This window comes from Takifugu flavidus, chromosome 12, assembly GCF_003711565.1.
Source record: "Takifugu flavidus isolate HTHZ2018 chromosome 12, ASM371156v2, whole genome shotgun sequence".
Lineage (NCBI taxonomy): Eukaryota > Metazoa > Chordata > Actinopteri > Tetraodontiformes > Tetraodontidae > Takifugu > Takifugu flavidus.
In genome coordinates this window covers 6,189,908-6,216,550 of record NC_079531.1, presented here as the reverse complement: position 1 = coordinate 6,216,550, position 26,643 = coordinate 6,189,908, and the positions used below count along the sequence as shown (strand labels likewise).

Sequence of the window (26,643 nt, the reverse complement as noted above, 5' to 3'; positions counted from 1 at the left end):
AGTGAAACATATTAATCACTTTTGTTCCAAAATAGAGACGTTTAATGGTATTGGTGTTATTCACTTTCTTTAGATTAATACAATCATTTTAATATTGTGGATAATATTCTCAAACCTCAGTGCTTTTGGGTCCAAATTTACTTAAATCCACTCCACACATCCAGCTCAGTTTTGTTGAATTTACATTTTATTTAAAGTCTTTTTCTATCTCACATCCATCTAAAAACATTTTAGATGGATGTGTTTCAAACAAAAACTTTTATTCAAATAATAATCCAAGTGATTAATAGAATCAGGACATTCAAAGGACTTTATTCATTAAATTAATTAAAAAAACACCAGGTAGTGTCATAATCGTCATGGCAGAACTACACTGCTTCACTTACATTAAACCTTTTATCAGACTTTTTTGTTCATCAAGTGTTTTTTGCTATTCTTCTCTGGCTTAAATAAAATAATAAAACATTTTGGAGCAAAAATGCACAGGATGAGTCCAAAACTGGAGGCCAAAATGGCAAAGATCTCCACAGCCACGGTGAATTTCCCAGGGGAGCTGACATAAGCGGGGATGAAGGTGATCCAGACGGCACAGAATATCAGCATGCTGAAGGTGATCATTTTGGCTTCGTTGAAATTATCGGGGAGTTTTCGGGCGAGGACGGCTAGAACTAAACAAACAGCTGCCAGAAGGCCGATGTACCCGAGTACAGCCCAGAATCCAACAGATGAGCCTAACGCACACTCCAGGATGATTCTCTCCTTGTACGTGGTCAGATTTCTCACTGGAAACGGGGGACTGACAACCAACCAAACAATGCATATTAAAACCTGGATAGACGTGAAAGTCACAACAGTCATCCTTTGCTGAGGTGGACCGAACCACTTCATGACATTACTCCCGGGGAGAGTTGCTCTGAAGGCCATTAACACCACCACAGTTTTCCCTTGAATGCAGGAGATGCAAAGGACAAAGGTGATCCCAAACGCTGTGTGGCGCAGCATGCAGGACAGCTGAGAGGGAGCACCAATGAAAGTGAGTGAACATAAGAAGCACAGAGTCAAAGAGAAGAGCAACAGGAAGCTCAACTCAGAGTTGTTGGCTCTGACAATAGGAGAGGCCCTGTGATGGAAAAATACAGCTGCTGTGATAACAGCCAGACAGGCACCACCGACTGAGAACACAGCTAGGATGATTCCTAGAACCTCGTTAAAGGAAAGAAACTCCACAGGTTTGGGGAAACAGGCATTTCTCTCTGGGTTAGGCCAAAACGCTTCGCTGCAAGGTTCACAGTCTGAAGAATCTGTTGAGATCAATATAAACACAGTTTTGATTAGCCCTGTGATTGATGTTGAAGACTTTGTTTTGGGGTAAATTACCTGTAACATTGCTAATCTCTCCCTCTGGACATTGTACACAGTCATAACAGCAGATGGGTTTTCCTTTCTGCAGTACCTTACGAGTTCCTTGAGGACAGCTGTCGCTGCACACTGACACTGGCACCTGAGACACAGGTGAAAACAAAGCTACACTTGTTCAAGGTCAGAGGAATACGGGAGAGCTTTTCAATTGATTAAGCCAATGTCTTTGAAGAAAAATTGTATTTTAGAAAAATCTACCTATATTTGGTAAACTGGAGTTTCATTTTGTGAGCAAGTTATTTCTGGCCAGTTCCTCAATTTTATAAATAAATTAATCTACTTCACTAGTTTCAATATGAGTAGATCAAGGAACATAACATATCTAACAGGCCACGGGCACTATTTTCCCCACACCTGTGTTCTGCCATCCACCCATGTGATGTCCCTGAAGATACGGAACTCTTGGCCTTCTGGCAGTGAAGCATCATAGTATCCTACTGGCACAACTTCGATGCTCCCGCTCCCACTCTTTTTCCAGTTTATCAGCTCATATGATGCCACAGGATCCCCGTTGGTATCAAAGGATACAGCATAACCATTTTGTGAAAAATTTACTGTCTTCAGCTGAGCAAGAACCTAAATTGAATGAAACAGAGAGTCAGAGGAAAGACTTCAGCTGAAACACTTGTAATAAACCATATTAGTAGTTACAGAGGTGATTCTTTAGGTTTGACCTGTTTGGGGTTAATCGTGGTGAATTTGCTACACCGAGTGGTAGCATTTGTGTCCTGACACACTGCATTATGAATGGCATGAGCTATTGCATAAACAGCCTTGTACACCATGTTGGTAATGCGGAGCTCAGAAGTGTCAGTGTACGGACTCTGGAGAGTCATTATGTCTTCAGATCCATCGCACATGCGCTCACCTGCAACAGCAACTGACAACACAGGAGATCTGTTGAAAGCCTTTGTTATTAGATTTGGACACTAATTTAAAATCTACCCGGTAAATTAAGAAGAGGTATAACTTCTGTCACCTTTTCCCAACCGGCAGTTGAATGAGTCCTCCCAGAACTCAGTGAGCACAGGAGATGAAGCCACTTTCGAGGGGGAGAGATCCAGCAGGAAGTCTCTCAGGCCTGGGATGACAGACCTCTGAATGGCAAATCCAATAGTTCCAGCACAGAAGCTGAACCTCAGCATGTCTGGGTCAGTTACCCAGGATTCACTGCCTATCCACTGGCGAGGTGGTGAGGGTTCATGAGACAGTTCCTCGAGCAGGATCATCATTTCTGTAGATGCTGTAAAGGCTACAACCACCACAGCTGTTGACCTGCAGAAAACTCACAAGTATGTGCGTCATTTCAAACAAACACAAATACCTTCATGAATCATAAAGCAAAAATAGATCTATACACCTGCGGATGACATCAGCCACTCTCTTGATCCTGCTGTGCGGGTGGGAGCGATAAAAGGATTCCGAGTACTCCACACAGATGCCCTCCTTCTGAGCTGCATGCAGGAACGCTGCCATGCCATTATTGCCATAGTCTGAATCTGAGCACACAGCACCTATCCAAGTCCAGCCAAAGTGTTTGATGAGTTTGGCCAAAGCGTCGGCCTGGAACTGGTCACTGGGAATCGTTCTGAAGAAACTTGGGTACTTCTGTTTATCAGACAGGCATGCACAGGTGGCAAAGTGGCTCACCTGAAGTTGAACATTGTGTCATTACAGTGATGGTTAATATTATGTTTTCATGCGCTTTGGTAAAAGTTGAAAATATTCACTAGTGGAATGTCGAAGGAGCCGATGACGCGGGATATGCTGATGGACGGAGTGGAACCAGACTCGCCGACGACAGCCATCACCATACCGGACTGTGAACAGTTGTCACCTGTGACAAACACAGGGTCCAGAGTGTTTAACAGTTGGAAGGCCACATGCACTGCGACGGGCACGGCTGCACAAGAGTCGTGGATCTGGTAACCGAGTTTGATTCCAGGAAGCAGCTCCGTGCTGTTGTTGATCTCCTCGATGGCGAAGACCATTGCACGTGAAAATTGCAGTTCAGCAGGATGAATCCTGAACAAACATGATGATAAAGATCATATTAACACTTAAAGTCAGGGAAGCATAAGGTGTTGCCAAATCATTAAATTTCACAAATAAAGATAATCTGAAAAGTAATAAATCTGCAACTCATATATAAATCACAACACGGAGGCTTTCATCAAAAAATTTCTGTCCCACATTTTAACATCTTCTAACCTCCCTCTGCAGCGGAATGGCTCAGGCATGGTGGTGTAGTTGTGGTTCATCATGACTTCATAGTCATGTATGGAGAAAACCCCCCCGATGACTAAGTCTCCATCCTTTGAGAAAGCAGGTAGGCGAGCAGAACCCTGGAGCCGACATATGACAGACGGAGCCGTGGCACCAGTTGTGTCCTTCCTCGGTCCAACCTGTTGTTTCAGACTGTTCTCAGGAGCCTTCAGGTCACCAGCTGAGTTTAAATCAAACAGAGAAATGAAGCAAAGGAAGAGAACAGAGATCTCCATCCTACATGTGTGTGCAGTCCGTGCCCAGATTGTCACCTTATATATCCCAGATTCAAGCTTGCCCTCCTTACATCATTTCACATCAGAGACTTTGAGGCAGTCATAAAAAGTGACCTCATGATCTTTTAATTAACTTTGTTTCTACAGGGTGGGACTGTGAATGTAAAATTAACACAATAAAAACACGTTTTCGTCATCATTTTCTTCTGTCATACATGAAGAGATTTGAAAAGATTGCATTGATCTGGAAATATAACATTCCACTTTAGCAGTATTCAAACGTCACCCAGACAAAACCTGGTTTCTGCATCTATTAACTCTCAAACCCGTTACTGTAGGTAAAATTATATGACTACCACCTGGTGGATGTTATAGTCAAACACATGTGAGTCTCAACTGAATGTGATTAATAGTGATTATTAGTTTTAACTGTACATTATCAGTTGTTATAACATGATTAAAAGTACTACTAGCATTATGTTTAATGCTTACTACATTTACTAAAATATATGAGGAGTGAGGATCTTCAAGATTGTTACAGTGTATTTGCTCTTTGACTTCCTGCTTTATTTTGTAGCCTTTGCAGACACCCACCAGAAAATAAGAATATAAATTCTTTTTTCTACCTTTGTTGGTTTGTTTCAGGGCTTTTGTGATTCTTGGTAATAAAGTATTATAAAGGATTATTTCATTGTTGAAATAGTGCACATCCAAGTTTATGCACTGAGTAATCTTGCATGGAGCTTTAACATGGATGCACTGATATAAGTGACACTGAACTGCAGAATATAGGAAGTATGTTGACTCAGTTGTTTCTTCACCAATTTCAATATATCAGCAGAATAATTGTCCTGCAGTGTCAAATGTCCCGATTTACTGTGGGAACCTGGAGATTTTTATGTAACTAGTACTCATGGATGGACTGACCTCCTGATCTATGGGTGTGTGTTCCTACCAGTTACTACTGGGGATCAATATTTCACCTCCAGTCCAAAGCTTGTCTGTTTTGGTGCTTTTAGGCTTTCTTGCAGAAAATTTGTGCTTAGATTTGACTCCTCTTTTGTTGCCCAAACATCCCTAACTTATCAAGGAATGACCTCCACCTGACCTCTGTCGGTGTGCATTGGTACCTGGCACCGACAAGGTTGCAGCAGAACCTTTAAGTCCTGTTTGTGGCGAGGTGGGACCCCAATGGATCAGACTTTTTTGTCCAGCACATCCCATAGATGCTCCACTGGAAGAGGCCACTAGGAAATCTTGTGTCCATGAAAGAGTGAACATGGTCTCCAACAGCGCTTAGGTAGGTGGCAAACTTACATCAACATGGATGGCAGAACCAAATGTAAATATTGGTAATCATGAAGGCCCTTTGACATGAAAAAAGACACTTCTAAATGCTGATAACTTTCCACTTCAGGGAACGGGGTTTGCATTATTAAACTCTGTAGATGTTTAAAAAAACGGCCTGCCCCTGAACGACTGCCAGCGCCCTGATGGGTGGTGTAGAAGGTGACAGTGCCTGCTAGATATAAAATGATGTCAGCTAATGATGTACTCGTGTCTGAAGATAACAGGGCAAGAGTGGAGGGCAGATATGGGGACAATCCTAGATCTGCTATTACTCCTTTATTTCTGCATTCATTTGACATTTTTCCTCTCCTTTCTTTTTGCAGAGGCTTTTGCGGATTTGCCCTACTGTAGATTAAGGAGACAGTTTGATCTGAATGGGATGCACAAGCCTGGTGACATGATTCTTGGTGGGCTGTTTGAAGTCCACTACACCTCTGTCTTTCCAGATTTGACTTTCACCTCAGAACCCAATCAGCTTGTCTGCCAAGGGTAGGCCTCTTCATAATACAGCAAAGCAGGTAAATCCATTTAGATATAACATATCAGTAATTGGCAACTCCTGTTTTTGTGTGTGTACGTGTGTGTTTTAGCTTTGACCTTGCAGGGTTCCGACATGCCATGACGATGGCTTTTGCCATTGATGAGATCAATAGGAACATCAGTCTGCTACCTAACGTGACTCTGGGATACAGTCTGTATGACAACTGCGCGACACTTGTAATAGGATTCAGTGCTGCGCTGTCAATGGTCAGCGGCCAACAGGAGCAGTTTCTGCAGCAGGAGAAGTGTTTGGGAACTCCTCCAGTCCTGGGGATTGTGGGGGATTCCTTCTCCACCTTTTCCATCGCCACATCTGACGTGATTGGTTTATTTAAACTGCCAATTGTAAGTTTCAGTTCAGTGACAGTTTGACTCCTTCTCATTGTGAAACACAGCATGTGGGTCTGTTTGATTTTAGGTGAGTTATTTTGCCACGTGCTCCTGCCTAAGTGATCGTCAGCGGTTTCCATCCTTCTTTAGAACAATCCCAAGTGATGCCTTCCAGGTAAAATTCTGTCTGACACATGACTATAATGATGTTTTCAGATAGAGTGCAGTAGCAATAGAATGCAAACAGTGCAGGATGCCTGTAAATTCACTAGAAAACGCTGTGCTCAGGTGCGCGCTGTGATCCAGATCCTGAAACACTTCCGCTGGTCATGGGTGGGACTGCTGGTTAGTGACGATGATTACGGGCTCCACGTCGCCCGATCATTCCAGTCTGACCTGACTCGGTCTGGCGGAGGCTGTTTGGCTTACTTGGAGATTTTGCCCTGGGGTTACAACCCAGGAGAGCTGACGCAGGTTGTGGAAGTGATGAAAAAATCTACAGCACGCGTTGTCATCGTGTTTGCACATCAGATCCACATGATTCAACTTATGGAAGAGGTGTGTATCTCTCGGTCGGTCTGTTTGTCTGTCTCTCTGTCTGTCTGTCTGTCTGTCTCTCTGTCTGTCTAGGTGGTAAAGCAGAATCTGACTGGTCTGCAGTGGATCGCCAGTGAAGCTTGGACAGCGGCTGCCATGCTCCAGACCACTGAACTCATGCCGTACCTTGGTGGCACTCTAGGCATCGCCATCCGTCGAGGAGAAATACCAGGGCTCAGGGACTTTCTGCTGGGATTGCACCCGGATCTGCATGAAATTAGCAACAGAAACAGCCTGATAAACTACAGGGTTGCAAATAAAAAACAGCCAGAAATAATTTTTCGATTTGAGGAAATATGGTATGTGTTTTAGGTGAGGCAGTTCTGGGAATACACCTTCCAGTGTCGCTTCGCTCCAGCTCCAACAGGTTGGGTGGAAGGTGGAGGCTTGTTGTGTACTGGAGAGGAAGAACTGGGGAGAGTGCAAACTGAATTTCTGGATGTTTCGAACTTGAGACCAGAGTACAACATTTATAAGGCCGTGTATGCTCTGGCACATGCTCTTGATGAGATGCTGCACTGTGTGCCTGGCAGGGGGCCTTTTGATGAGCACAGATGTGCGACTTTAGAAAGTCTGAAGCCATGGCAGGTGTGATAACCATTTATAGAGCTTCTGTTTATAAAATTAATGGGAACAATCGATCAAAAGTACATGGTGTAAGGTTTTAATCTCTTCATAACAGTCTTCTCCTCTGGTCTTTCTAGCTTATGCATTATTTACAACAAGTCAATTTCACCACAGCATTTGGTGATGAAGTATCATTTGATGAAAATGGCGACGCCTTACCGATATATGACATCATGAACTGGCTGTGGCTCCCAGATGGAAGAACTAAGGTTCAGAATGTGGGTGAGGTCAAAGGGTCTTCGTTCAGAGGTGAAGAACTCACAATCCATGAAGATAAAATTTTCTGGAACTTTGAATCCAAACAGGTTGATACAATATTGTTCAGTCAAAGGCAGTTTTAAATGTTGCATATTAACTGTGGTTAATTGGTTGATTTTATTTCAGATGCCACAGTCAGTCTGCAGCACGAGCTGTCTTCCAGGGACCCGGAGAGTCAGAAAAAAAGGACTGCCTGTCTGCTGCTTTGACTGTCTTCCTTGTTCTGAGGGGGAAATCAGCAACACAACAGGTTGGTGTTTGACTTCAAACTATTTTGGGCACATTAATCTCAAAGCTGTGTCCATGTTTTGCTTCAGACTCCATGGAGTGCACCAGTTGTCCTGAGGACTTCTGGTCCAGCCCCCAGCGGGACCACTGCGTTCCCAAGAAAACTGAGTTCCTCTCCTACCATGAACCTCTGGGTATCTGTCTGACAGCCGCCTCCTTGTTGGGAACAGTGATCAGCGCGGTTGTGTTGGGCATCTTCATCCATCATCGCAGTACACCTGTAGTACGGGCCAACAATTCCGAGCTCAGCTTCCTGCTCCTGGTGTCCCTTAAGCTGTGTTTCCTCTGTTCTCTGCTGTTCATCGGTCGTCCCAGGTTGTGGACGTGCCAGCTGAGACACGCAGCATTCGGGATCAGCTTTGTGCTCTGTGTCTCGTGCATCCTGGTGAAAACCATGGTGGTCCTGGCTGTCTTCAGGGCCTCCAAGCCAGGAGGGGGCGCCACTCTGAAGTGGTTTGGTGCCGTGCAGCAGAGAGGAACAGTTCTGGGTCTCACATCTGTTCAAGCAGCAATTTGCACAGCATGGCTCGTTTCTTATTCACCAGAACCACATAAAAACACTCAATACTACAACTACAAGATAGTGTATGAGTGTGTTGTCGGGTCTCCGATTGGGTTTGCAGTATTAATGGGTTATATTGGATTACTGGCTGTGCTTAGCTTCCAACTAGCCTTTTTGGCAAGGAATCTCCCAGACAATTTTAACGAGGCCAAACTCATCACTTTCAGCATGTTGATCTTTTGTGCAGTGTGGGTGGCCTTTGTTCCCGCTTACATCAACTCTCCTGGTAAATATGCAGATGCTGTTGAAGTCTTTGCTATCCTAGCTTCTAGTTTTGGACTTCTGGTAGCACTCTTTGGTCCCAAATGCTATATAATACTTCTGAGACCGGAAAGGAACACAAAGAAGCCATCATGGACCGTGATACTAGAAAATGATATATTTTAAATGATCCTGTCGTGTTTTAGCTGTACCATCAGAAACATCATATTTTTCTTTTAAAACCAACTGAAATTGCAGTTCTTGTATTAGTCTCTCAAAACCACCTCCCTGTCATCTACTAATATAAGTACTAGTTAAATAAAGTTGGGGGAAAAGCTTTTATTTATTTATCTGTGTATTATTTATGCATTCGTAACGAAGCAACAAACTCATATTCTGCAAGTTTTGATGGATTTCCTGGCATTATTAATACTTAAAATTAGATTAGATCAAATAAAATCAGGAAGGGAAATGCAGACATTATATTTACCAATCCTATGAACTATCCAAATCTTGCATAACCTTAAATTAAACAAGGTCAAGATGACAAAAGTAACATGTATGAAGTGAAACGAATCTGACGTCATCGGTCACACCTTGATGGGTGGTGTCATCAGACATGGTGAAGACACAACTCTGCATATAAAATATGCAGTAGAGATGAAGAGAACCTGAGGTGGAGGAAGGAGGAAGAGTGATGGCTGACATCACTGGCACATTGGGCCTCTTCTTCACCCTCATCACATTGTTTGTCTCCTCTTCCCCTCCTTCAATGCTCCGACTTGCAAGCTATGGAGGAAATTTCAGCTTAATGAGATGCACGAACCGGGCAATGTGCTTCTAGGTGGGCTGTTTGAAGTTCATTACAGCTCTGTTTTTCCCCGAGTGGACATTTACATCTGAACCACATCAGCCTGTCTGCACTGGGTAAGTTTCATGCACACCACAAACAATGATTCAAGCTCAGATTGGTCCTGGGAGAAAAATGTCAATTAAATGCTTGTGATGGGTGAATCCATCCATAAAGGGTGTATCTGTAGCCAGTTTCACCAGGTTCTGTTAATGATTTTGGTATTTTGCATGTCAGATTTGACATTCTAGGCTTCCGTCACGCTATGACCATGGCCTTCGCTGTTCAGGAGATAAACAAGAACCCTGACCTGCTTCCTAATCTGACTCTGGGATACGTCTTTATGACAACTGCGGAGCCCTTGTGGTTGGATTCAGTGGAGCGTTAGCACTGGCAAGTGGTCAGGAGGAGGCGTTTGCTCTTCAGGAGGCTGTGCTGGGAGCCCACCGTCCTGGGGATCGTGGGTGATTCACCCCCTCTACATTCACTATTGCTTCTGCCAGTGTTTTAGGCTTGTACAAAATACCTATGGTCAGTGATTGGTGGCACTAAAGTTTGTGTTTTGTATGTGAATTATAAACTTTCATCTTTTGAATAACGTTGGAAAACACAGGAAGAAATGTGATTGGTTATGTAGAGAAATGGATCATCTGATGAAGGCATATAAATAATTATTACAATAATTGATCAAGTCCATAAATTACCCCTTTTTCAAATAAAAAATTCTTTTTTACCAAAAAAAAACTGCAAAATGAACTTAAATCTTAGTTAAATTTAGTGTAAAAGTGATCCTCACACTTCGGATCAGAGTACAGACACAGACAGCTAATCTTTGGAGAAATCTAAGTGCACTGAGATTTAAAATTTTTGTTTAAAATTCAAATGTCTTTTTTTTTCTTTCTGTTTTTAAAAATGTCGATCTGTCTTACACAGTTAAATCTGTTAAAATATAAGAACAATTTCATGTTCATGATGAGTCCTCAGGAAATCTCTAATGCTCTAAAACATAATTAAAACATTTGGGCTTGTGCTGATTAACTTCCTATTTTTAGGTGAGCTATTTTGCTACATGTTCCTGTCTGACCAATCGTCAGCGCTTTCCGTCCTTTTTTAGAACCATCCCGAGCGATGCTTTCCAGGTAAAATATTCCTTTCAAGCTGAGAATCTATAAAGATTAAAAAAAAACTCTACACCCTCAAATTCAACAATAATTACTTAGTATCAGACTACAAACTGTGGTAACTAAAACACTCAATTTTCTGGACTGATCCCACATTCAGGTACGTGCAATGATCCAGATCCTGAAACACTTTGGATGGACTTGGGTGGGACTGCTGGTCAGTGATGACGATTATGGGCTCCATGTGGCCCGTTCGTTCCAGTCTGACCTGGCCCAGTCAGGGCAAGGTTGTCTGGCCTACTTGGAGGTTTTTGCCCTGGGACGGTGATCTGAGTGAAAACAGGAGGATTGTGCACATGATAAAGGAATCAACGGCTCGCGTGCTGATGGTCTTTGCACATGAGTTCCACATGATTCATCTCATGGAGGAGGTTTGATGTGCACAGAAAAAACTGCAGTGAACACGCTAAAGAATGCTATTTCTGGTATTAATAATGATTGTACAGGTGGTGAGACAGAAGGTGACAGGCCTACAGTGGTTAGCAAGTGAAGCTTGGACTGGAGCGGCCGTCCTTCAGACGCCGGACTTCATGCCGTACCTGAATGGCACACTGGGCATCGCCATCCGTCGAGGTGAAATAACAGGTCTCAGAGACTTCCTCCTACGAATACGGCCTGGCCAGAGTAGCAACAACACTAGTTATGATATGGTAATTATTTCTTACTATTTGAACTCCCAGAGGAACTGGTAATTCCAAAAATAAATGATATATTTTAATCTTTTTTTCAGGTTCAACAGTTTTGGGAATACTCATTCCAGTGTAAATTTGGTGCGTCGGGTTCAGCAGAAGCCTGCACAGGAGATGAAAATATCCAGCAGGTGGACGCTGAGTTTTTGGACGTGTCTAACCTCAGACCAGAGTATAACATTTACAAAGCTGTGTACGCTTTGGCGCACGCGCTTGATGACATGCTGCAGTGTGAGCCAGGGAGGGGGCCGTTCAGTGGAGGCAGCTGCGCGGATATTGACAAACTGGAGCCCTGGCAGGTGAGACCTGACACTGGAAAATAACAAGCGCTTCCCCTTTTAGTGTGAGCCTTTGAAATTTAGATTCACCCAGTGGTCCCTCAGACCTGATTACTGTCAACCTCCATCAGCTGTTCAAATTGGAGCAACAGGGTCCAGAATTAGGATTCGACCTAATAAGCCTGATGTGGTATTGTGCATTTGCAGTTCGTGCATTATCTACAACATGTGTCAATTTCACCACAACGTTTGGCGATCAAGTATCATTTGATGAAAATGGGGACGTCCTACCCATCTATGACATCGTCAACTGGCAGTGGCTCCCTAATGGAAGAACTCAGGTTCAGAATGTGGGTGAGGTCAAGAGGTCACCGTCCAGAGGTGAAGAACTCCAGATCCATGAAGACAAGATCTTCTGGAACTTTGAATCTAATAAGGTTATTCTTGTGTGCTCCTGTTATCTGTTAGAAGAAATGCATAAAAATCAGATTTTGACTTTTCCTCCTGCAGCTCCCACACTCAGTGTGCAGTGAAAGCTGTCCTCCTGGAACCCGCATGTCCACGAAGAAAGGACAACCTGTCTGCTGCTTTGACTGTCTTCCTTGTTCTGAGGGGGAAATCAGCAACACAACAGGTTGGTGTTTGATTTCAAACACTATTTTGGGCACATTAATCTCAAAGCTGCGTCCATGTTTTGCTTCAGACTCCATGGAGTGCACCAGTTGTCCTGAGGACTTCTGGTCCAGCCCCCAGCGGGACCACTGCGTTCCCAAGAAAACTGAGTTCCTCTCCTACCATGAACCTCTGGGTATCTGTCTGACAGCCGCCTCCTTGTTGGGAACAGTGATCAGCGCGGTTGTGTTGGGCATCTTCATCCATCATCGCAGTACACCTGTAGTACGGGCCACAATTCCGAGCTCAGCTTCCTGCTCCTGGTGTCCCTTAAGCTGTGTTTCCTCTGTCTCTGCTGTTCATTGGTCGTCCCAGGCTGTGGACGTGCCAGCTGAGACACGCAGCATTCGGGATCAGCTTTGTGCTCTGTGTCTCGTGCATCCTGGTGAAAACCATGGTGGTCCTGGCTGTCTTCAGGGCCTCCAAGCCAGGAGGGGGCGCCACTCTGAAGTGGTTTGGTGCTGTGCAGCAGAGAGGAACAGTTCTGGGTCTCACATCTGTTCAAGCAGCAATTTGCACTGCATGGCTCGTTTCTTATTCACCAGAACCACATAAAAACACTCAATACTACAACTACAAGATAGTGTATGAGTGTGTTGTCGGGTCTCCGATTGGGTTTGCAGTATTAATGGGTTATATGGATTACTGGCTGTGCTTAGCTTCCAACTAGCCTTTTTGGCAAGGAATCTCCCAGACAATTTTAACGAGGCCAAACTCATCACTTTCAGCATGTTGATCTTTTGTGCAGTGTGGGTGGCCTTTGTTCCTGCTTACATCAACTCTCCTGGTAAATATGCAGATGCTGTTGAAGTCTTTGCTATCCTAGCTTCTAGTTTTGGACTTCTGGTAGCACTCTTTGGTCCCAAATGCTATATAATACTTCTGAGACCGGAAAGGAACACAAAGAAAGCCATCATGGACCGTGATACGAGAAAATGATATATTTTAAATGATCCTGTCATGTTTTAGCTGTACCATCAGAAACATCATATTTGTCTTTTAAAACCAACTGAAATTGCAGTTCTTGTATTAGTCTCTCAAACCACCTCCCTGTCATCTACTAATATAAGTACTAGTTAAATAAAGTTGGGGGAAAGCTTTTATTTATTTATCTGTGTATTTGTTTATGCATTCATAACAAAGCAACAAACTCATATTCTACAAGTTTTGATGGATTTCCTGGCATTATTAATACTTAAAATTAGATTATTAAATAAAATAAAATAAGGAAGGGAAATGCAGACATTATATTTACCAATCCTATGAACTATCCAAATCTTGCATAACCTTAAACAAGGTCTAGATGACAAAAGTAAAATGTATGAAGTGAATGAATCTGACGTCATAGGTCACACCTTTATGGGTGGTGTCATCAGACATGGACACAACTCTGCATATAAAATATGCAGTAGAGATGAAGAGAACCTGAGGTGGAGGAAGGAGGAAGAGTGATGGCTGACATCACTGGCACATTGGGCCTCTTCTTCACCCTCATCACATTGTTTGTCTCCTCTTCCACCTCCTTCAATGCTCCGACTTGCAAGCTATGGAGGAATTTCAGTTTAATGAGATGCACGAACCGGGCGATGTGCTTCTAGGTGGGCTGTTTCAAGTTCATTACGGCTCTGTTTTTCCTGAGTGGACATTTACATCTGAACCACATCAGCCTGTCTGCACTGGGTAAGTTTCATACACACCACAAACAATGATTCAAGCTCAGATTGGTCCTGGAAGAAAAATGTCAATCAAATGTTTGTGATGGGTGAATCCATCCATAAAGGGTGTATCTGGAGCCAGTTTCACCAGGTTCTTGTTAATGGTTTTGGTATTTTGCATGTCAGGTTTGACATTCTAGGCTTCCGTCACGCTATGACCATGGCTTTCGCTGTTCAGGAGATAAACAAGAACCCTGACCTGCTTCCTAATCTGACTCTGGGATACCGTCTTTATGACAACTGCGGAGCCCTTGTGGTTGGATTCAGTGGAGCGTTAGCGCTGGCAAGTGGTCAGGAGGAGGCGTTTGCTCTTCAGGGACTGTGCTGGGAGCCCACCGGTCCTGGGGATCGTGGGTGATTCACTCTCTACGTTCACTATTGCTTCTGCCAGTGTGTTAGGCTTGTACAAAATACCTATGGTCAGTGATTGGTGGCACTAAAGTTTGTGTTTTGTATGTGAATTATAAACTTTCATCATTTGAATAATATTGTAAAACACTGGAAGAAATGCGAATGGTTATGTAGAGAAATGGATGTCATCTGCTGAAGACATATCAATAATTATTACAATAATTTGATCAAGTTCAAAAATGACCCCTTTCTCAAATGAAAATTCTTTTTTACCAAACAAAAACTGCAAAATGAAATTAAATCTTAGTTAAATTTAGTGTAAAAGTGATACTCACTCTTCGGATCAGAGTACAGACGCAGACAGCTAATCTTTGGAGAAAATCTAAGTGCACTGAGATTTCAAACTTTTGTTTAAACATTCAAATGTCTTTTTTTTTCTTTTCTTTTCTGTTTTTAAAAATGTCGATCTCTCTTACACAGTTAAATCTGTTAAAATATAAGAATTTCATGTTCATGCTGAGTCCTCATGAAATCTCTAATGCTCTAAAACACATTTTAAACATTTGGGCTTGTGCTGATTAATTTCTTATTTTTAGGTGAGTTTTTTTGCTACATGTTCCTGTCTGACCAATCGTCAGCGTTTTCCGTCCTTTTTTAGAACCATCCCGAGCGATGCTTTCCAGGTAAAATATTCCTTTCAAGCTGAGAATCTACAGAGATAAAAAAAAGACTATCCACCCTCAAAATCAAACAAATATTACTTAGTATCAGACAAACTGTGGTAACTAAAACACTCAATTTTCTGGACTGATCCCACATTCAGGTACGTGCAATGATCCAGATCCTGAAACACTTTGGATGGACTTGGGTGGGACTGCTGGTCAGTGATGACGATTATGGGCTCCATGTGGCCCGTTCGTTCCAGTCTGACCTGGCCCAGTCAGGGCAAGGTTGTCTGGCCTACTTGGAGGTTTTGCCCTGGGACGGTGATCTGAGTGAAAACAGGAGGATTGTGCACGTGATAAAGGAATCAACGGCTCGCGTGCTGATGATGTTTGCACATGAGTTCCACATGATTCATCTCATGGAGGAGGTTTGATGTGCACAGAACAAACTGCAGTGAACACGCTAAAGAATGCTATTTCTGGTATAATAATGATATGTACAGGTGGTGAGACAGAAGGTGACAGGCCTACAGTGGTTAGCAAGTGAAGCTATGACTGCAGCGGCCGTCCTTCAGACGCCCGACTTCATGCCGTACCTGAATGGCACGCTGGGCATCGCCATCCGTCGAGGTGAAATAACAGGTCTCAGAGATTTCCTCCTACGAATACGGCCTGGCCAGAGTAGCAACAACACTAGTTATGATATGGTAATTATTTCTTACCATTTTAACTCCCAGAGGAACTGTTAATTCCAAAAATAAATGATATAATTTAATCTTTTTCAGGTTCAGCAGTTTTGGGAATACTCATTCCAGTGTAAATTTGGTGCGTCGGGTTCAGCAGAAGCCTGCACAGGAGATGAAAATATCCAGCAGGTGGACGCTGAGTTTTTGGACGTGTCTAACCTCAGACCAGAGTATAACATTTACAAAGCTGTGTATGCTTTGGCGCACGCGCTTGATGACATGCTGCAGTGTGAGCCAGGGAGGGGGCCGTTCAGCGGAGGCAGCTGCGCGGATATTCACAAACTGGAGCCCTGGCAGGTGAGACCTGACACTGGAAATAACAAGCGCTTCCCCTTTTAGTGTGAGCCTTTGAAATTTAGATTCACCCAGTGGTCCCTCAGACCTGATTACTGTCAACCTCCATCAGCTGTTCAAATTAGAGCAACAGGGTCCAGAATTAGGATTCGACCTAATAAGCCTGATGTGGTATTGTGCATTTGCAGTTCGTGCATTATCTACAACATGTCAATTTCACCACAACGTTTGGCGATCAAGTATCATTTGATGAAAATGGGGACGTCCTACCCATCTATGACATCGTCAACTGGCTGTGGCTCCCTAATGGAAGAACTGAGGTTCAGAATGTGGGTGAGGTCAAGAGGTCACCGTCCAGAGGTGAAGAACTCCAGATCCATGAAGACAAGATCTTCTGGAACTTTGAATCTAACAAGGTTATTCTTGTGTGCTCCTGTTATCTGTTAGAAGAAATGCGTAAAAATCAGATGCTGATTTTTCCTCCTGCAGCCCCCACAGTCAGTGTGCAGTGAAAGCTGTCCTCCTGGAACCCGCATGTCCAGGAAGAAAGGACAACCTGTCTGCTGCTTTGACTGTCTTCCTTGTTCTGAGGGGGAAATCAGCAACATAACAGGTTGGTGTTTGATTTCAAACTATTTTGGGCACATTAATCTCAAAGCTGCGTCCATGTTTTGCTTCAGACTCCATGGAGTGCACCAGTTGTCCTGAGGACTTCTGGTCCAGCCCCCAGCGACCACTGCGTTCCCAAGAAAACTGAGTTCCTCTCCTACCATGAACCTCTGGGTATCTGTCTGACAGCCGCCTCCTTGTTGGGAACAGTGATCAGTGCGGTTGTGTTGGGCATCTTCATCCATCATCGCAGTACACCTGTAGTACGGGCCAACAATTCCGAGCTCAGCTTCCTGCTCCTGGTGTCCCTTAAGCTGTGTTTCCTCTGTTTCTCTGCTGTTCATCGGTCGGTCGTCCAGGCTGTGGACGTGCCAGCTGAGACACGCAGCATTCGGGATCAGCTTTGTGCTCTGTGTCTCGTGCATCCTGGTGAAAACCATGGTTGTCCTGGCTGTCTTCAGGGCCTCCAAGCCAGGGGGGGCGCCACTCTGAAGTGGTTTGGTGCCGTGCAGCAGAGAGGAACAGTTCTGGGTCTCACATCTGTTCAAGCAGCAATTTGCACTACATGGCTCGTTTCTTATTCACCAGAACCACATAAAAACACTCAATACTACAACTACAAGATAGTGTATGAGTGTGTTGTCGGGTCTCCGATTGGGTTTTCAGTATTAATGGGTTATATTGGATTACTAGCTGTGCTTAGCTTCCAACTAGCCTTTTTGGCAAGGAATCTCCCAGACAATTTTAACGAGGCCAAACTCATCACTTTCAGCATGTTGATCTTTTTGTGCAGTGTGGGTGGCCTTTGTTCCTGCTTACATCAACTCTCCTGGTAAATATGCAGATGCTGTTGAAGTCTTTGCTATCCTAGCTTCTAGTTTTGGACTTCTGGTAGCACTCTTTGGTCCCAAATGCTATATAATACTTCTGAGACCGGAAAGGAACACAAAGAAAGCCATCATGGACCGTGATACGAGAAAATGATATATTTTAAATGATCCTGTCGTGTTTTAGCTGTACCATCAAAAACATCATATTTGTCTTTTAAAACCAACTGAAATTGCAGTTCTTGTATTAGTCTCTCAAAACCACCTCCCTGTCATCTACTAATATCAGTACTAGTTAAATAAAGTTGGGGGAAAAGCTTTTATTTATTTATCTGTGTATTTGTTTATGCATTCATAACGAAGCAACAAACTCATATTCTACAAGTTTGATGGATTTCCTGGCATTATTAATACTTAAAATTAGATTAGATTAAATAAAATAAAATAAAGAAGGGAAATGCAGACATTATATTTACCAATCCTATGAACTATCCAAATCTTGCATGACCTCAAGTTAAATAAGGTCTAGATGACAAAAGTAACATGTCTGAAGTGAAACGAATCTGACGTCATCGGTCACACCTTGATGGGTGGTGTCATCAGACATGGTGAAGACACAACTCTGCATATAAAATATGCAGTAGAGATGAAAAGAAGCTGAGGTGGAGGAAGGAGGAAGAGTGATGGCTGACATCACTGGCACATTGGGCCTCTTCTTCACCCTCATCACATTGTTTGTCTCCTCTTCCACCTCCTTCAATGCTCCGACTTGCAAGCTATGGAGGAAATTTCAGCTTAATGAGATGCACGAACCGGGCGATGTGCTTCTAGGTGGGCTGTTTGAAGTTCATTACAGCTCTGTTTTTCCTGAGTGGATATTTACATCTGAACCACATCAGCCTGTCTGCACTGGGTAAGTTTCATGCACACCACAAACAATGATTCAAGCTCAGATTGGTCCTGGAAGAAAAATGTCAATTAAATGCTTGTGATGGGTGAATCCATCCATAAAGGGTGTATCTGTAGCCAGTTTCACCAGGTTCTTATTAATGGTTTGGGGTATTTTGCATGTCAGGTTTGACATTCTAGGCTTCCGTCAAGCTATGACCATGGCCTTCGCTGTTCAGGAGATAAACAAGAACCCTGACCTGCTTTCCTAATCTGACTCTGGGATACCGTCTTTATGACAACTGCGGAGCCCTTGTGGTTGGATTCAGTGGAGCGTTAGCACTGGCAAGTGGTCAGGAGGAGGCGTTTGCTCTTCAGGGAGACTGTGCTGGGAGCCCACCGGTCCTGGGGATCGTGGGTGATTCACTCTCTACGTTCACTATTGCTTCTGCCAGTGTGTTAGGCTTGTACAAAATACCTATGGTCAGTGATTGGTGGCACTAAAGTTTGTGTTTTGTATGTGAATTATAAATTTTCATCATTTGAATAATATTGTAAAACACTGGAAGAAATGCGAATGGTTATGTAGAGAAATGGATGTCATCTGCTGAAGACATATAAATAATTATTACAAAAATTTGATCAAGTTCAAAAATGACCCCTTTCTCAAATGAAAAATATTTTTTTACCAAACAAAAACTGCAAAATGGACTTAAATCTTAGTTAAATTTAGTGTAAAAAGGATCATCACGCTTCAGATCAGAGTACAGACGCAGATAGCTAATCCTTGGAGAAATCTAAGTGCACTGAGATTTCAAACTTTTGTTTAAACATTCAAATGTCTTTTTTTTCTTTTCTTTTCTGTTTTTAAAAACGTTGATCTCTCTTACATAGTTAAATCTGTTAAAATATAAGAACATTTCATCATTTCATGCTGATTCATGCTCTCTCATGAAATCTCTAATGCTCTAAAACACATTTTAAACATTTGGGCTTGTGCTGATTAATTTCTATTTTTAGGTGAGTTTTTTTGCTACATGTTCCTGTCTGACCAATCGTCAGCGTTTTCCGTCCTTTTTTAGAACCATCCCGAGCGATGCTTTCCAGGTAAAATATTCCTTTCAAGCTGAGAATCTATAAAGATAAAAAAAACTATCCACCCTCAAATTCAAACAATTATTACCTAGTATCAGATTACAAACTGTGGTAACTAAAACACTCAATTGTCTGGACTGATCCCACATTCAGGTACGTGCAATGATCCAGATCCTGAAACACTTTGGATGGACTTGGGTGGGACTGCTGGTCAGTGATGACGATTATGGGCTCCATGTGGCCCGTTCGTTCCAGTCTGACCTGGCCCAGTCAGGGCAAGGTTGTCTGGCCTACTTGGAGGTTTTGCCCTGGGACGGTGATCTGAGTGAAAACAGGAGGATTGTGCACGTGATAAAGGAATCAGCGGCTCGCGTGCTGATGATGTTTGCACATGAGTTCCACATGATTAATCTCATGGAGGAGGTTTGATGTGCACAGAAAAAACTGCAGTGAACACGCTAAAGAATGCTATTTCTGGTATTAATAATGATATGTACAGGTGGTGAGACAGAAGGTGACAGGCCTACAGTGGTTAGCAAGTGAAGCTATGACTGCAGCGGCCGTCCTCCAGACGCCGGACTTCATGCCGTACCTGAATGGCACGCTGGGCATCGCCATCCGTCGAGGTGAAATAACAGGTCTCAGAGATTTCCTCCTACGAATACGGCCTGGCCAGAGTAGCAACAACACTAGTTATGATATGGTAATTATTTCTTACTATTTGAACTCCCAGAGGAACTGTTAATTCCAAAAATAAATGATATATTTTTATTCTTTTTTCAGGTTCACAGTTTTGGGAATACTCATTCCAGTGTAAATTTGGTGCGTCAGGTTCAGCAGAAGCCTGCACAGGAGATGAAAATATCCAGCAGGTGGACGCTGAGTTTTTGGACGTGTCTAACCTCAGACCAGAGTATAACATTTACAAAGCTGTGTATGCTTTGGCGTACGCGCTTGATGACATGCTGCAGTGTGAGCCAGGGAGGGGGCCGTTCAGTGGAGGCAGCTGCGCGGATATTCACAAACTGGAGCCCTGGCAGGTGAGACCTGACACTGGAAAATAACAAGCGCTTCCCCTTTTAGTGTGAGCCTTTGAAATTTAGATTCACCCAGTGGTCCCTCAGACCTGATTACTGTCAACCTCCATCAGCTGTTCAAATTGGAGCAACAGGGTCCAGAATTAGGATTCGACCTAATAAGCCTGATGTGGTATTGTGCATTTGCAGTTCGTGCATTATCTACAACATGTCAATTTCACCACAACGTTTGGCGATCAAGTATCATTTGATGAAAATGGGGACGTCCTACCCATCTATGACATCGTCAACTGGCAGTGGCTCCCTAATGGAAGAACTGAGGTTCAGAATGTGGGTGAGGTCAAGAGGTCACCGTCCAGAGGTGAAGAACTCCAGATCCATGAAGACAAGATCTTCTGGAACTTTGAATCTAATAAGGTTATTCTTGTGTGCTCCTGTTATCTGTTAGAAAAAATGCATGAAAATCAGATGCCGATTTTTCCTCCTGCAGCCCCCACAGTCAGTGTGCAGTGAAAGCTGTCCTCCTGGAACCCGCATGTCCAGGAAGAAAGGACAACCTGTCTGCTGCTTTGACTGTCTTCCTTGTTCTGAGGGGGAAATCAGCAACACAACAGGTTGGTGTTTGATTTCAAACACTTTTTGGGCACATTAATCTCAAAGCTGCGTCCATGTTTTGCTTCAGACTCCATGGAGTGCACCAGTTGTCCTGAGGACTTCTGGTCCAGCCCCCAGCGGGTCCACTGCGTTCCCAAGAAAACTGAGTTCCTCTCCTACCATGAACCTCTGGGTATCTGTCTGACAGCCGCCTCCTTGTTGGGAACAGTGATCAGCGCGGTTGTGTTGGGCATCTTCATCCATCATCGCAGTACACCTGTAGTACGGGCCAACAATTCCGAGCTCAGCTTCCTGCTCCTGGTGTCCCTTAAGCTGTGTTTCCTCTGTTCTCTGCTGTTCATTGGTCGTCCCAGGCTGTGGACGTGCCAGCTGAGACACGCAGCATTCGGGATCAGCTTTGTGCTCTGTGTCTCGTGCATCCTGGTGAAACCATGGTGGTCCTGGCTGTCTTCAGGGCCTCCAAGCCAGGAGGGGGCGCCACTCTGAAGTGGTTTGGTGCCGTGCAGCAGAGAGGAACAGTTCTGGGTCTCACATTTGTTCAAGCAGCAATTTGCACAGCATGGCTTGTTTCTTATTCACCAGAACCACATAAAAACACTCAATACTACAACTACAAGATAGTGTATGAGTGTGTTGTCGGGTCTCCGATTGGGTTTGCAGTATTAATGGGTTATATTGGATTACTAGCTGTGCTTAGCTTCCAACTAGCATTTTTGGCAAGGAATCTCCCAGACAATTTTAACGAGGCCAAACTCATCACTTTCAGCATTTGCATCTTTTGTGCAGTGTGGGTGGCCTTTGTTCCTGCTTACATCAACTCTCCTGGTAAATATGCAGATGCTGTTGAAGTCTTTGCTATCCTAGCTTCTAGTTTTGGACTTCTGGTAGCACTCTTTGGTCCCAAATGCTATATAATACTTCTGAGACCAGAAAGGAACACAAAGAAAGCCATCATGGACCGTGATACGAGAAAATGATATATTTTAAAAGATCCTGTCGTGTTTTAGCTGTACCATCAGAAACATCATATTTGTCATTTAAAACCAACTGAAATTGCAGTTCTTGTATTAGTCTCTCAAAACCACCTCCCTGTCATCTACTAATATAAGTACTAGTTAATAAAGTTGGGGGAAAAGCTTTTATTTGTTTATCTGTGTATTTGTTTATGCATTCATAACGAAGCAACAACAAACTCATATCTACAAGTTTTGATGGATTTCCTGGCATTATTAATGCTTAAAATTAGATTAGATTAAATCAAATCAAATAAGGAAGAGAAATGCAGACATTATATTTACCAATCCTATGAACTATCCAAATCTTGCATAACCTCAAATTAAATAAGGTCTAGATGACAAAAGTAAAATGTATGAAGTGAAACAAATCTGACGTCATCGGTCACACCTTGATGGGTGGTGTCATCAGACATGGTGAAGACACAACTCTGCATATAAAATATGCAGTAGAGATGAAGAGAAGCTGAGGTGGAGGAAGGAGGAAGAGTGATGGCTGACATCACTGGCACATTGGGCCTCTTCTTCACCCTCATCACATTGTTTGTCTCCTCTTCCACCTCCTTCAATGCTCCGACTTGCAAGCTATGGAGGAAATTTCAGCTTAATGAGATGCACGAACCGGGCGATGTGCTTCTAGGCGGGCTGTTTGAAGTTCATTACGGCTCTGTTTTTCCTGAGTGGACGTTTACATCTGAACCACATCAGCCTGTCTGCACTGGGTAAGTTTCATGCACACCACAAACAATGATTCAAGCTCAGATTGGTCCTGGGAGAAAAATGTCAATTAAATGCTTGTGATGGGTGAATCCATCCATAAAGGGTGTATCTGAGCCAGTTTCACCAGGTTCTTGTTAATGGTTTTGGTATTTTGCATGTCAGGTTTGACATTCTAGGCTTCCGTCAAGCTATGACCATGGCCTTCGCTGTTCAGGAGATAAACAAGAACCCTGACCTGCTTCCTAATCTGACTCTGGGATACCGTCTTTATGACAACTGCGGAGCCCTTGTGGTTGGATTCAGTGGAGCGTTAGCGCTGGCAAGTGGTCAGGAGGAGGCGTTTGCTCTTCAGGGAGACTGTGCTGGGAGCCCACCGGTCCTGGGGATCGTGGGTGATTCACTCTCTACGTTCACTATTGCTTCTGCCAGTGTGTTAGGCTTGTACAAAATACCTATGGTCAGTGATTAGTGGCACTAAAGTTTGTGTTTTGTATGTGAATTATAAACTTTCATCTTTTGAATAATATTGTAAAACACTGGAAGAATTGTGATTGGTTATGTAGAGAAATGGATGTCATCTGCTGAAGACATATCAATAATTATTAAATTAATTTGATCAAGTTCATAAATTACCCCTTTCTCAAATGAAAAATTCTTTTTTACCAAACAAAAACTGCAAAATGAACTTAAATCTTAGTTAAATTTAGTGTAAAAGGGATCATCACGCTTCGGTTCAGAGTATAGATGCAGACAGCTAATCTTTGGAGAAAATCTAAGTGCACTGAGATTTAAAATTTTTGTTTAAAACATTCAAATGTCTTTTTTTTCTTCTTTTCTGTTTTTAAAAACGTCGATCTCTGTTACACAGTTAAATCTGTTAAAATATAAGAACAATTTCATGTTCATGCTGAGTCCTCATGAAATCTCTAATGCTCTAAAACATAATTAAAACATTTGGGCTTGTGCTGATTAATTTCCTATTTTTAGGTAAGCTATTTTGCTACATGTTCCTGTCTGACCAATCGTCAGCGCTTTCCGTCCTTTTTTAGAACCATCCCGAGCGATGCTTTCCAGGTAAAATATTCCTTTCAAGCTGAGAATCTATAAAGATAAAAAAAACTCTCCACCCTCAAATTCAACCAAATATTACTTAGTATCAGATTACAAACTGTGGGAACTAAAACACTCAATTGTCTGGACTGATCCCCCATTCAGGTACGTGCAATGATCCAGATCCTGAAACACTTTGGATGGACTTGGGTGGGACTGCTGGTCAGTGATGACGATTATGGGCTCCATGTGGCCCGTTCGTTCCAGTCTGACCTGGCCCAGTCAGGGCAAGGTTGTCTGGCCTACTTGGAGGTTTTGCCCTGGGACGGTGATCTGAGTGAAAACAGGAGGATTATGCACGTGATAAAGGAATCAACGGCTCGTGTGCTGATGGTGTTTGCACATGAGTTTCACATGATTCATCTCATGGAGGAGGTTTGATGTGCACAGAAAAAACTGCAGTGAACACGCTAAAGAATGCTATTTCTGGTATTAATAATGATATGTACAGGTGGTGAGACAGAAGGTGACAGGCCTACAGTGGTTAGCAAGTGAAGCTTGGACTGCAGCGGCCGTCCTTCAGACGCCGGACATCATGCCGTACCTGAATGGCACACTGGGCATCGCCATCCGTCGAGGTGAAATAACAGGTCTCAGAGATTTTCTCCTACGAATACGGCCTGGCCAGAGTAGCAAAAACACTAGCTATGATATGGTAATTATTTCTTACTATTTGAACTCCCAGAAAGTTAATTCCAAAATAAAATGATATAATTTAATCTTTTTTCAGGTTCAGCAGTTTGGGAATACTCATTCCAGTGTAAATTTGGTGCATCAGGTTCAGCAGAAGCCTGCACAGGAGACGAAAATATCCAGCAGGTGGACGCTGAGTTTTTGGACGTGTCTAACCTCAGACCAGACACTTTACGATGGTTGGGCGCACCTTGACTGACAGTGACGCTGCAGCGCTGATGACTGCAGTGCCAGGGAGGGGGCCGTTCAGTGGAGGCAGCTGCGTGGATATTCACAAACTGGAGCCCTGGCAGGTGAGACCTGACACTGGAAAATAACAAGCGCTTCCCCTTTTAGTGTGAGCCTTTGAAATTTAGATTCACCCAGTGGTCCCTCAGACCTGATTACTGTCAAGCTCCATCAGCTGTTCAAATTAGAGCAACAGGGTCCAGAATTAGGATTCGACCTAATAAGCCTGATGTGGTATTGTGCATTTGCAGTTCGTGCATTATCTACAACATGTCAATTTCACCACAACGTTTGGCGATCAAGTATCATTTGATGAAAATGGGGACGTCCTACCCATCTATGACATCGTCAACTGGCAGTGGCTCCCTAATGGAAGAACTGAGGTTCAGAATGTGGGTGAGGTCAAGAGGTCACCGTCCAGAGGTGAAGAACTCCAGATCCATGAAGACAAGATCTTCTGGAACTTTGAATCTAATAAGGTTATTCTTGTGTGCTCCCGTTATCTGTTAGAAGAAATTAGTAAAAATCAAATGCTGATTTTTCCTCCTGCAGCCCCCACACTCAGTGTGCAGTGAAAGCTGTCCTCCTGGAACCCGCATGTCCAGGAAGAAAGGACAACCTGTCTGCTGCTTTGACTGTCTTCCTTGTTCTGAGGGGGAAATCAGCAACACAACAGGTTGGTGTTTGATTTCAAACACTATTTTGGGCACATTAATCTCAAAGCTGCGTCCATGTTTTGCTTCAGACTCCATGGAGTGCACCAGTTGTCCTGAGGACTTCTGGTCCAGCCCCCAGCGGGACCACTGCGTTCCCAAGAAAACTGAGTTCCTCTCCTACCATGAACCTCTGGGTATCTGTCTGACAGCCGCCTCCTTGTTGGGAACAGTGATCAGCGCGGTTGTGTTGGGCATCTTCATCCATCATCGCAGTACACCTGTAGTACGGGCCAACAATTCCGAGCTCAGCTTCCTGCTCCTGGTGTCCCTTAAGCTGTGTTTCCTCTGTTCTCTGCTGTTCATTGGTCGTCCCAGGCTGTGGACGTGCCAGCTGAGACACGCAGCATTCGGGATCAGCTTTGTGCTCTGTGTCTCGTGCATCCTGGTGAAAACCATGGTGGTCCTGGCTGTCTTCAGGGCCTCCAAGCCAGGAGGGGGCGCCACTCTGAAGTGGTTTGGTGCCGTGCAGCAGAGAGGAACAGTTATGGGTCTCACATCTGTTCAAGCAGCAATTTGCACAGCATGGCTCGTTTCTTATTCACCAGAACCACATAAAAACACTCAATACTACAACTACAAGATAGTGTATGAGTGTGTTGTCGGGTCTCCGATTGGGTTTGCAGTATTAATGGGTTATATTGGATTACTGGCTGTGCTTAGCTTCCAACTAGCCTTTTTGGCAAGAAATCTCCCAGACAATTTTAACGAGGCCAAACTCATCACTTTCAGCATGTTGATCTTTTGTGCAGTGTGGGTGGCCTTTGTTCCTGCTTACATCAACTCTCCTGGTAAATATGCAGATGCTGTTGAAGTCTTTGCTATCCTAGCTTCTAGTTTTGGACTTCTGGTAGCACTCTTTGGTCCCAAATGCTATATAATACTTCTGAGACCGGAAAGGAACACAAAGAAAGCCATCATGGACCGTGATACTAGAAAATGATATATTTAAATGATCCTGTCGTTTTTAGCTGTACCATA

The 26,643-nt window shown here is 43.5% G+C and overlaps 2 protein-coding genes and 4 pseudogenes across 2 annotated transcripts; 5 read left to right on the top strand and 1 right to left on the bottom strand.

The window, feature by feature from the left end:
* Positions 1-399: 399 nt before the first annotated feature.
* Positions 400-3,920, bottom strand: LOC130535324 (extracellular calcium-sensing receptor-like). Its single transcript, XM_057050317.1, has 8 exons — positions 3,631-3,920; positions 3,150-3,444; positions 2,780-3,069; positions 2,399-2,694; positions 2,094-2,287; positions 1,774-1,995; positions 1,378-1,501; positions 400-1,301 (listed from the first exon to the last, which is right to left on the bottom strand). The coding sequence occupies exons 1-8, from the start codon at positions 3,918-3,920 to the stop codon at positions 400-402; spliced, it is 2,613 nt and encodes an 870-aa protein (XP_056906297.1).
* Positions 3,921-5,622: 1,702 nt separating this feature from the next.
* On the top strand, positions 5,623-8,849 carry LOC130535226 (extracellular calcium-sensing receptor-like). The gene is given in 10 exon segments (XM_057050145.1): positions 5,623-5,759; positions 5,861-6,155; positions 6,229-6,315; positions 6,429-6,698; positions 6,771-6,986; positions 7,059-7,325; positions 7,442-7,669; positions 7,749-7,872; positions 7,940-8,818; positions 8,821-8,849. Coding segments are annotated over 10 exon segments (2,505 nt in total). The 5' UTR covers positions 5,623-5,649.
* A 285-nt stretch (positions 8,850-9,134) lies between these two features.
* On the top strand, positions 9,135-13,293 carry LOC130535224 (extracellular calcium-sensing receptor-like; annotated as a pseudogene).
* Positions 13,294-13,788: 495 nt separating this feature from the next.
* On the top strand, positions 13,789-17,733 carry LOC130535225 (extracellular calcium-sensing receptor-like; annotated as a pseudogene).
* A 273-nt stretch (positions 17,734-18,006) lies between these two features.
* Positions 18,007-22,325, top strand: LOC130535223 (extracellular calcium-sensing receptor-like; annotated as a pseudogene).
* Positions 22,326-22,463: 138 nt separating this feature from the next.
* LOC130535228 (extracellular calcium-sensing receptor-like) lies at positions 22,464-26,605 on the top strand (annotated as a pseudogene).
* The last annotated feature ends 38 nt before the right edge of the window (positions 26,606-26,643 follow it).

What these genes read in the sequence shown, in the direction of transcription:
- LOC130535324 (XM_057050317.1), bottom strand. Translation starts at nt 3,920, where the DNA reads ATGGAGATCTCTGTTCTCTTCCTTTGCTTCATTTCTCTGTTTGATTTA. An exon ending in GTGGCTGATGTCATCCGCAG is followed by an intron (nt 2,695 to 2,779) that starts GTGTATAGATCT and finishes AGTTTTCTGCAG; the next exon opens with GTCAACAGCTGTGGTGGTTG. An exon ending in GGGTGGATGGCAGAACACAG is followed by an intron (nt 1,502 to 1,773) that starts GTGTGGGGAAAA and finishes CCTGTGTCTCAG; the next exon opens with GTGCCAGTGTCAGTGTGCAG.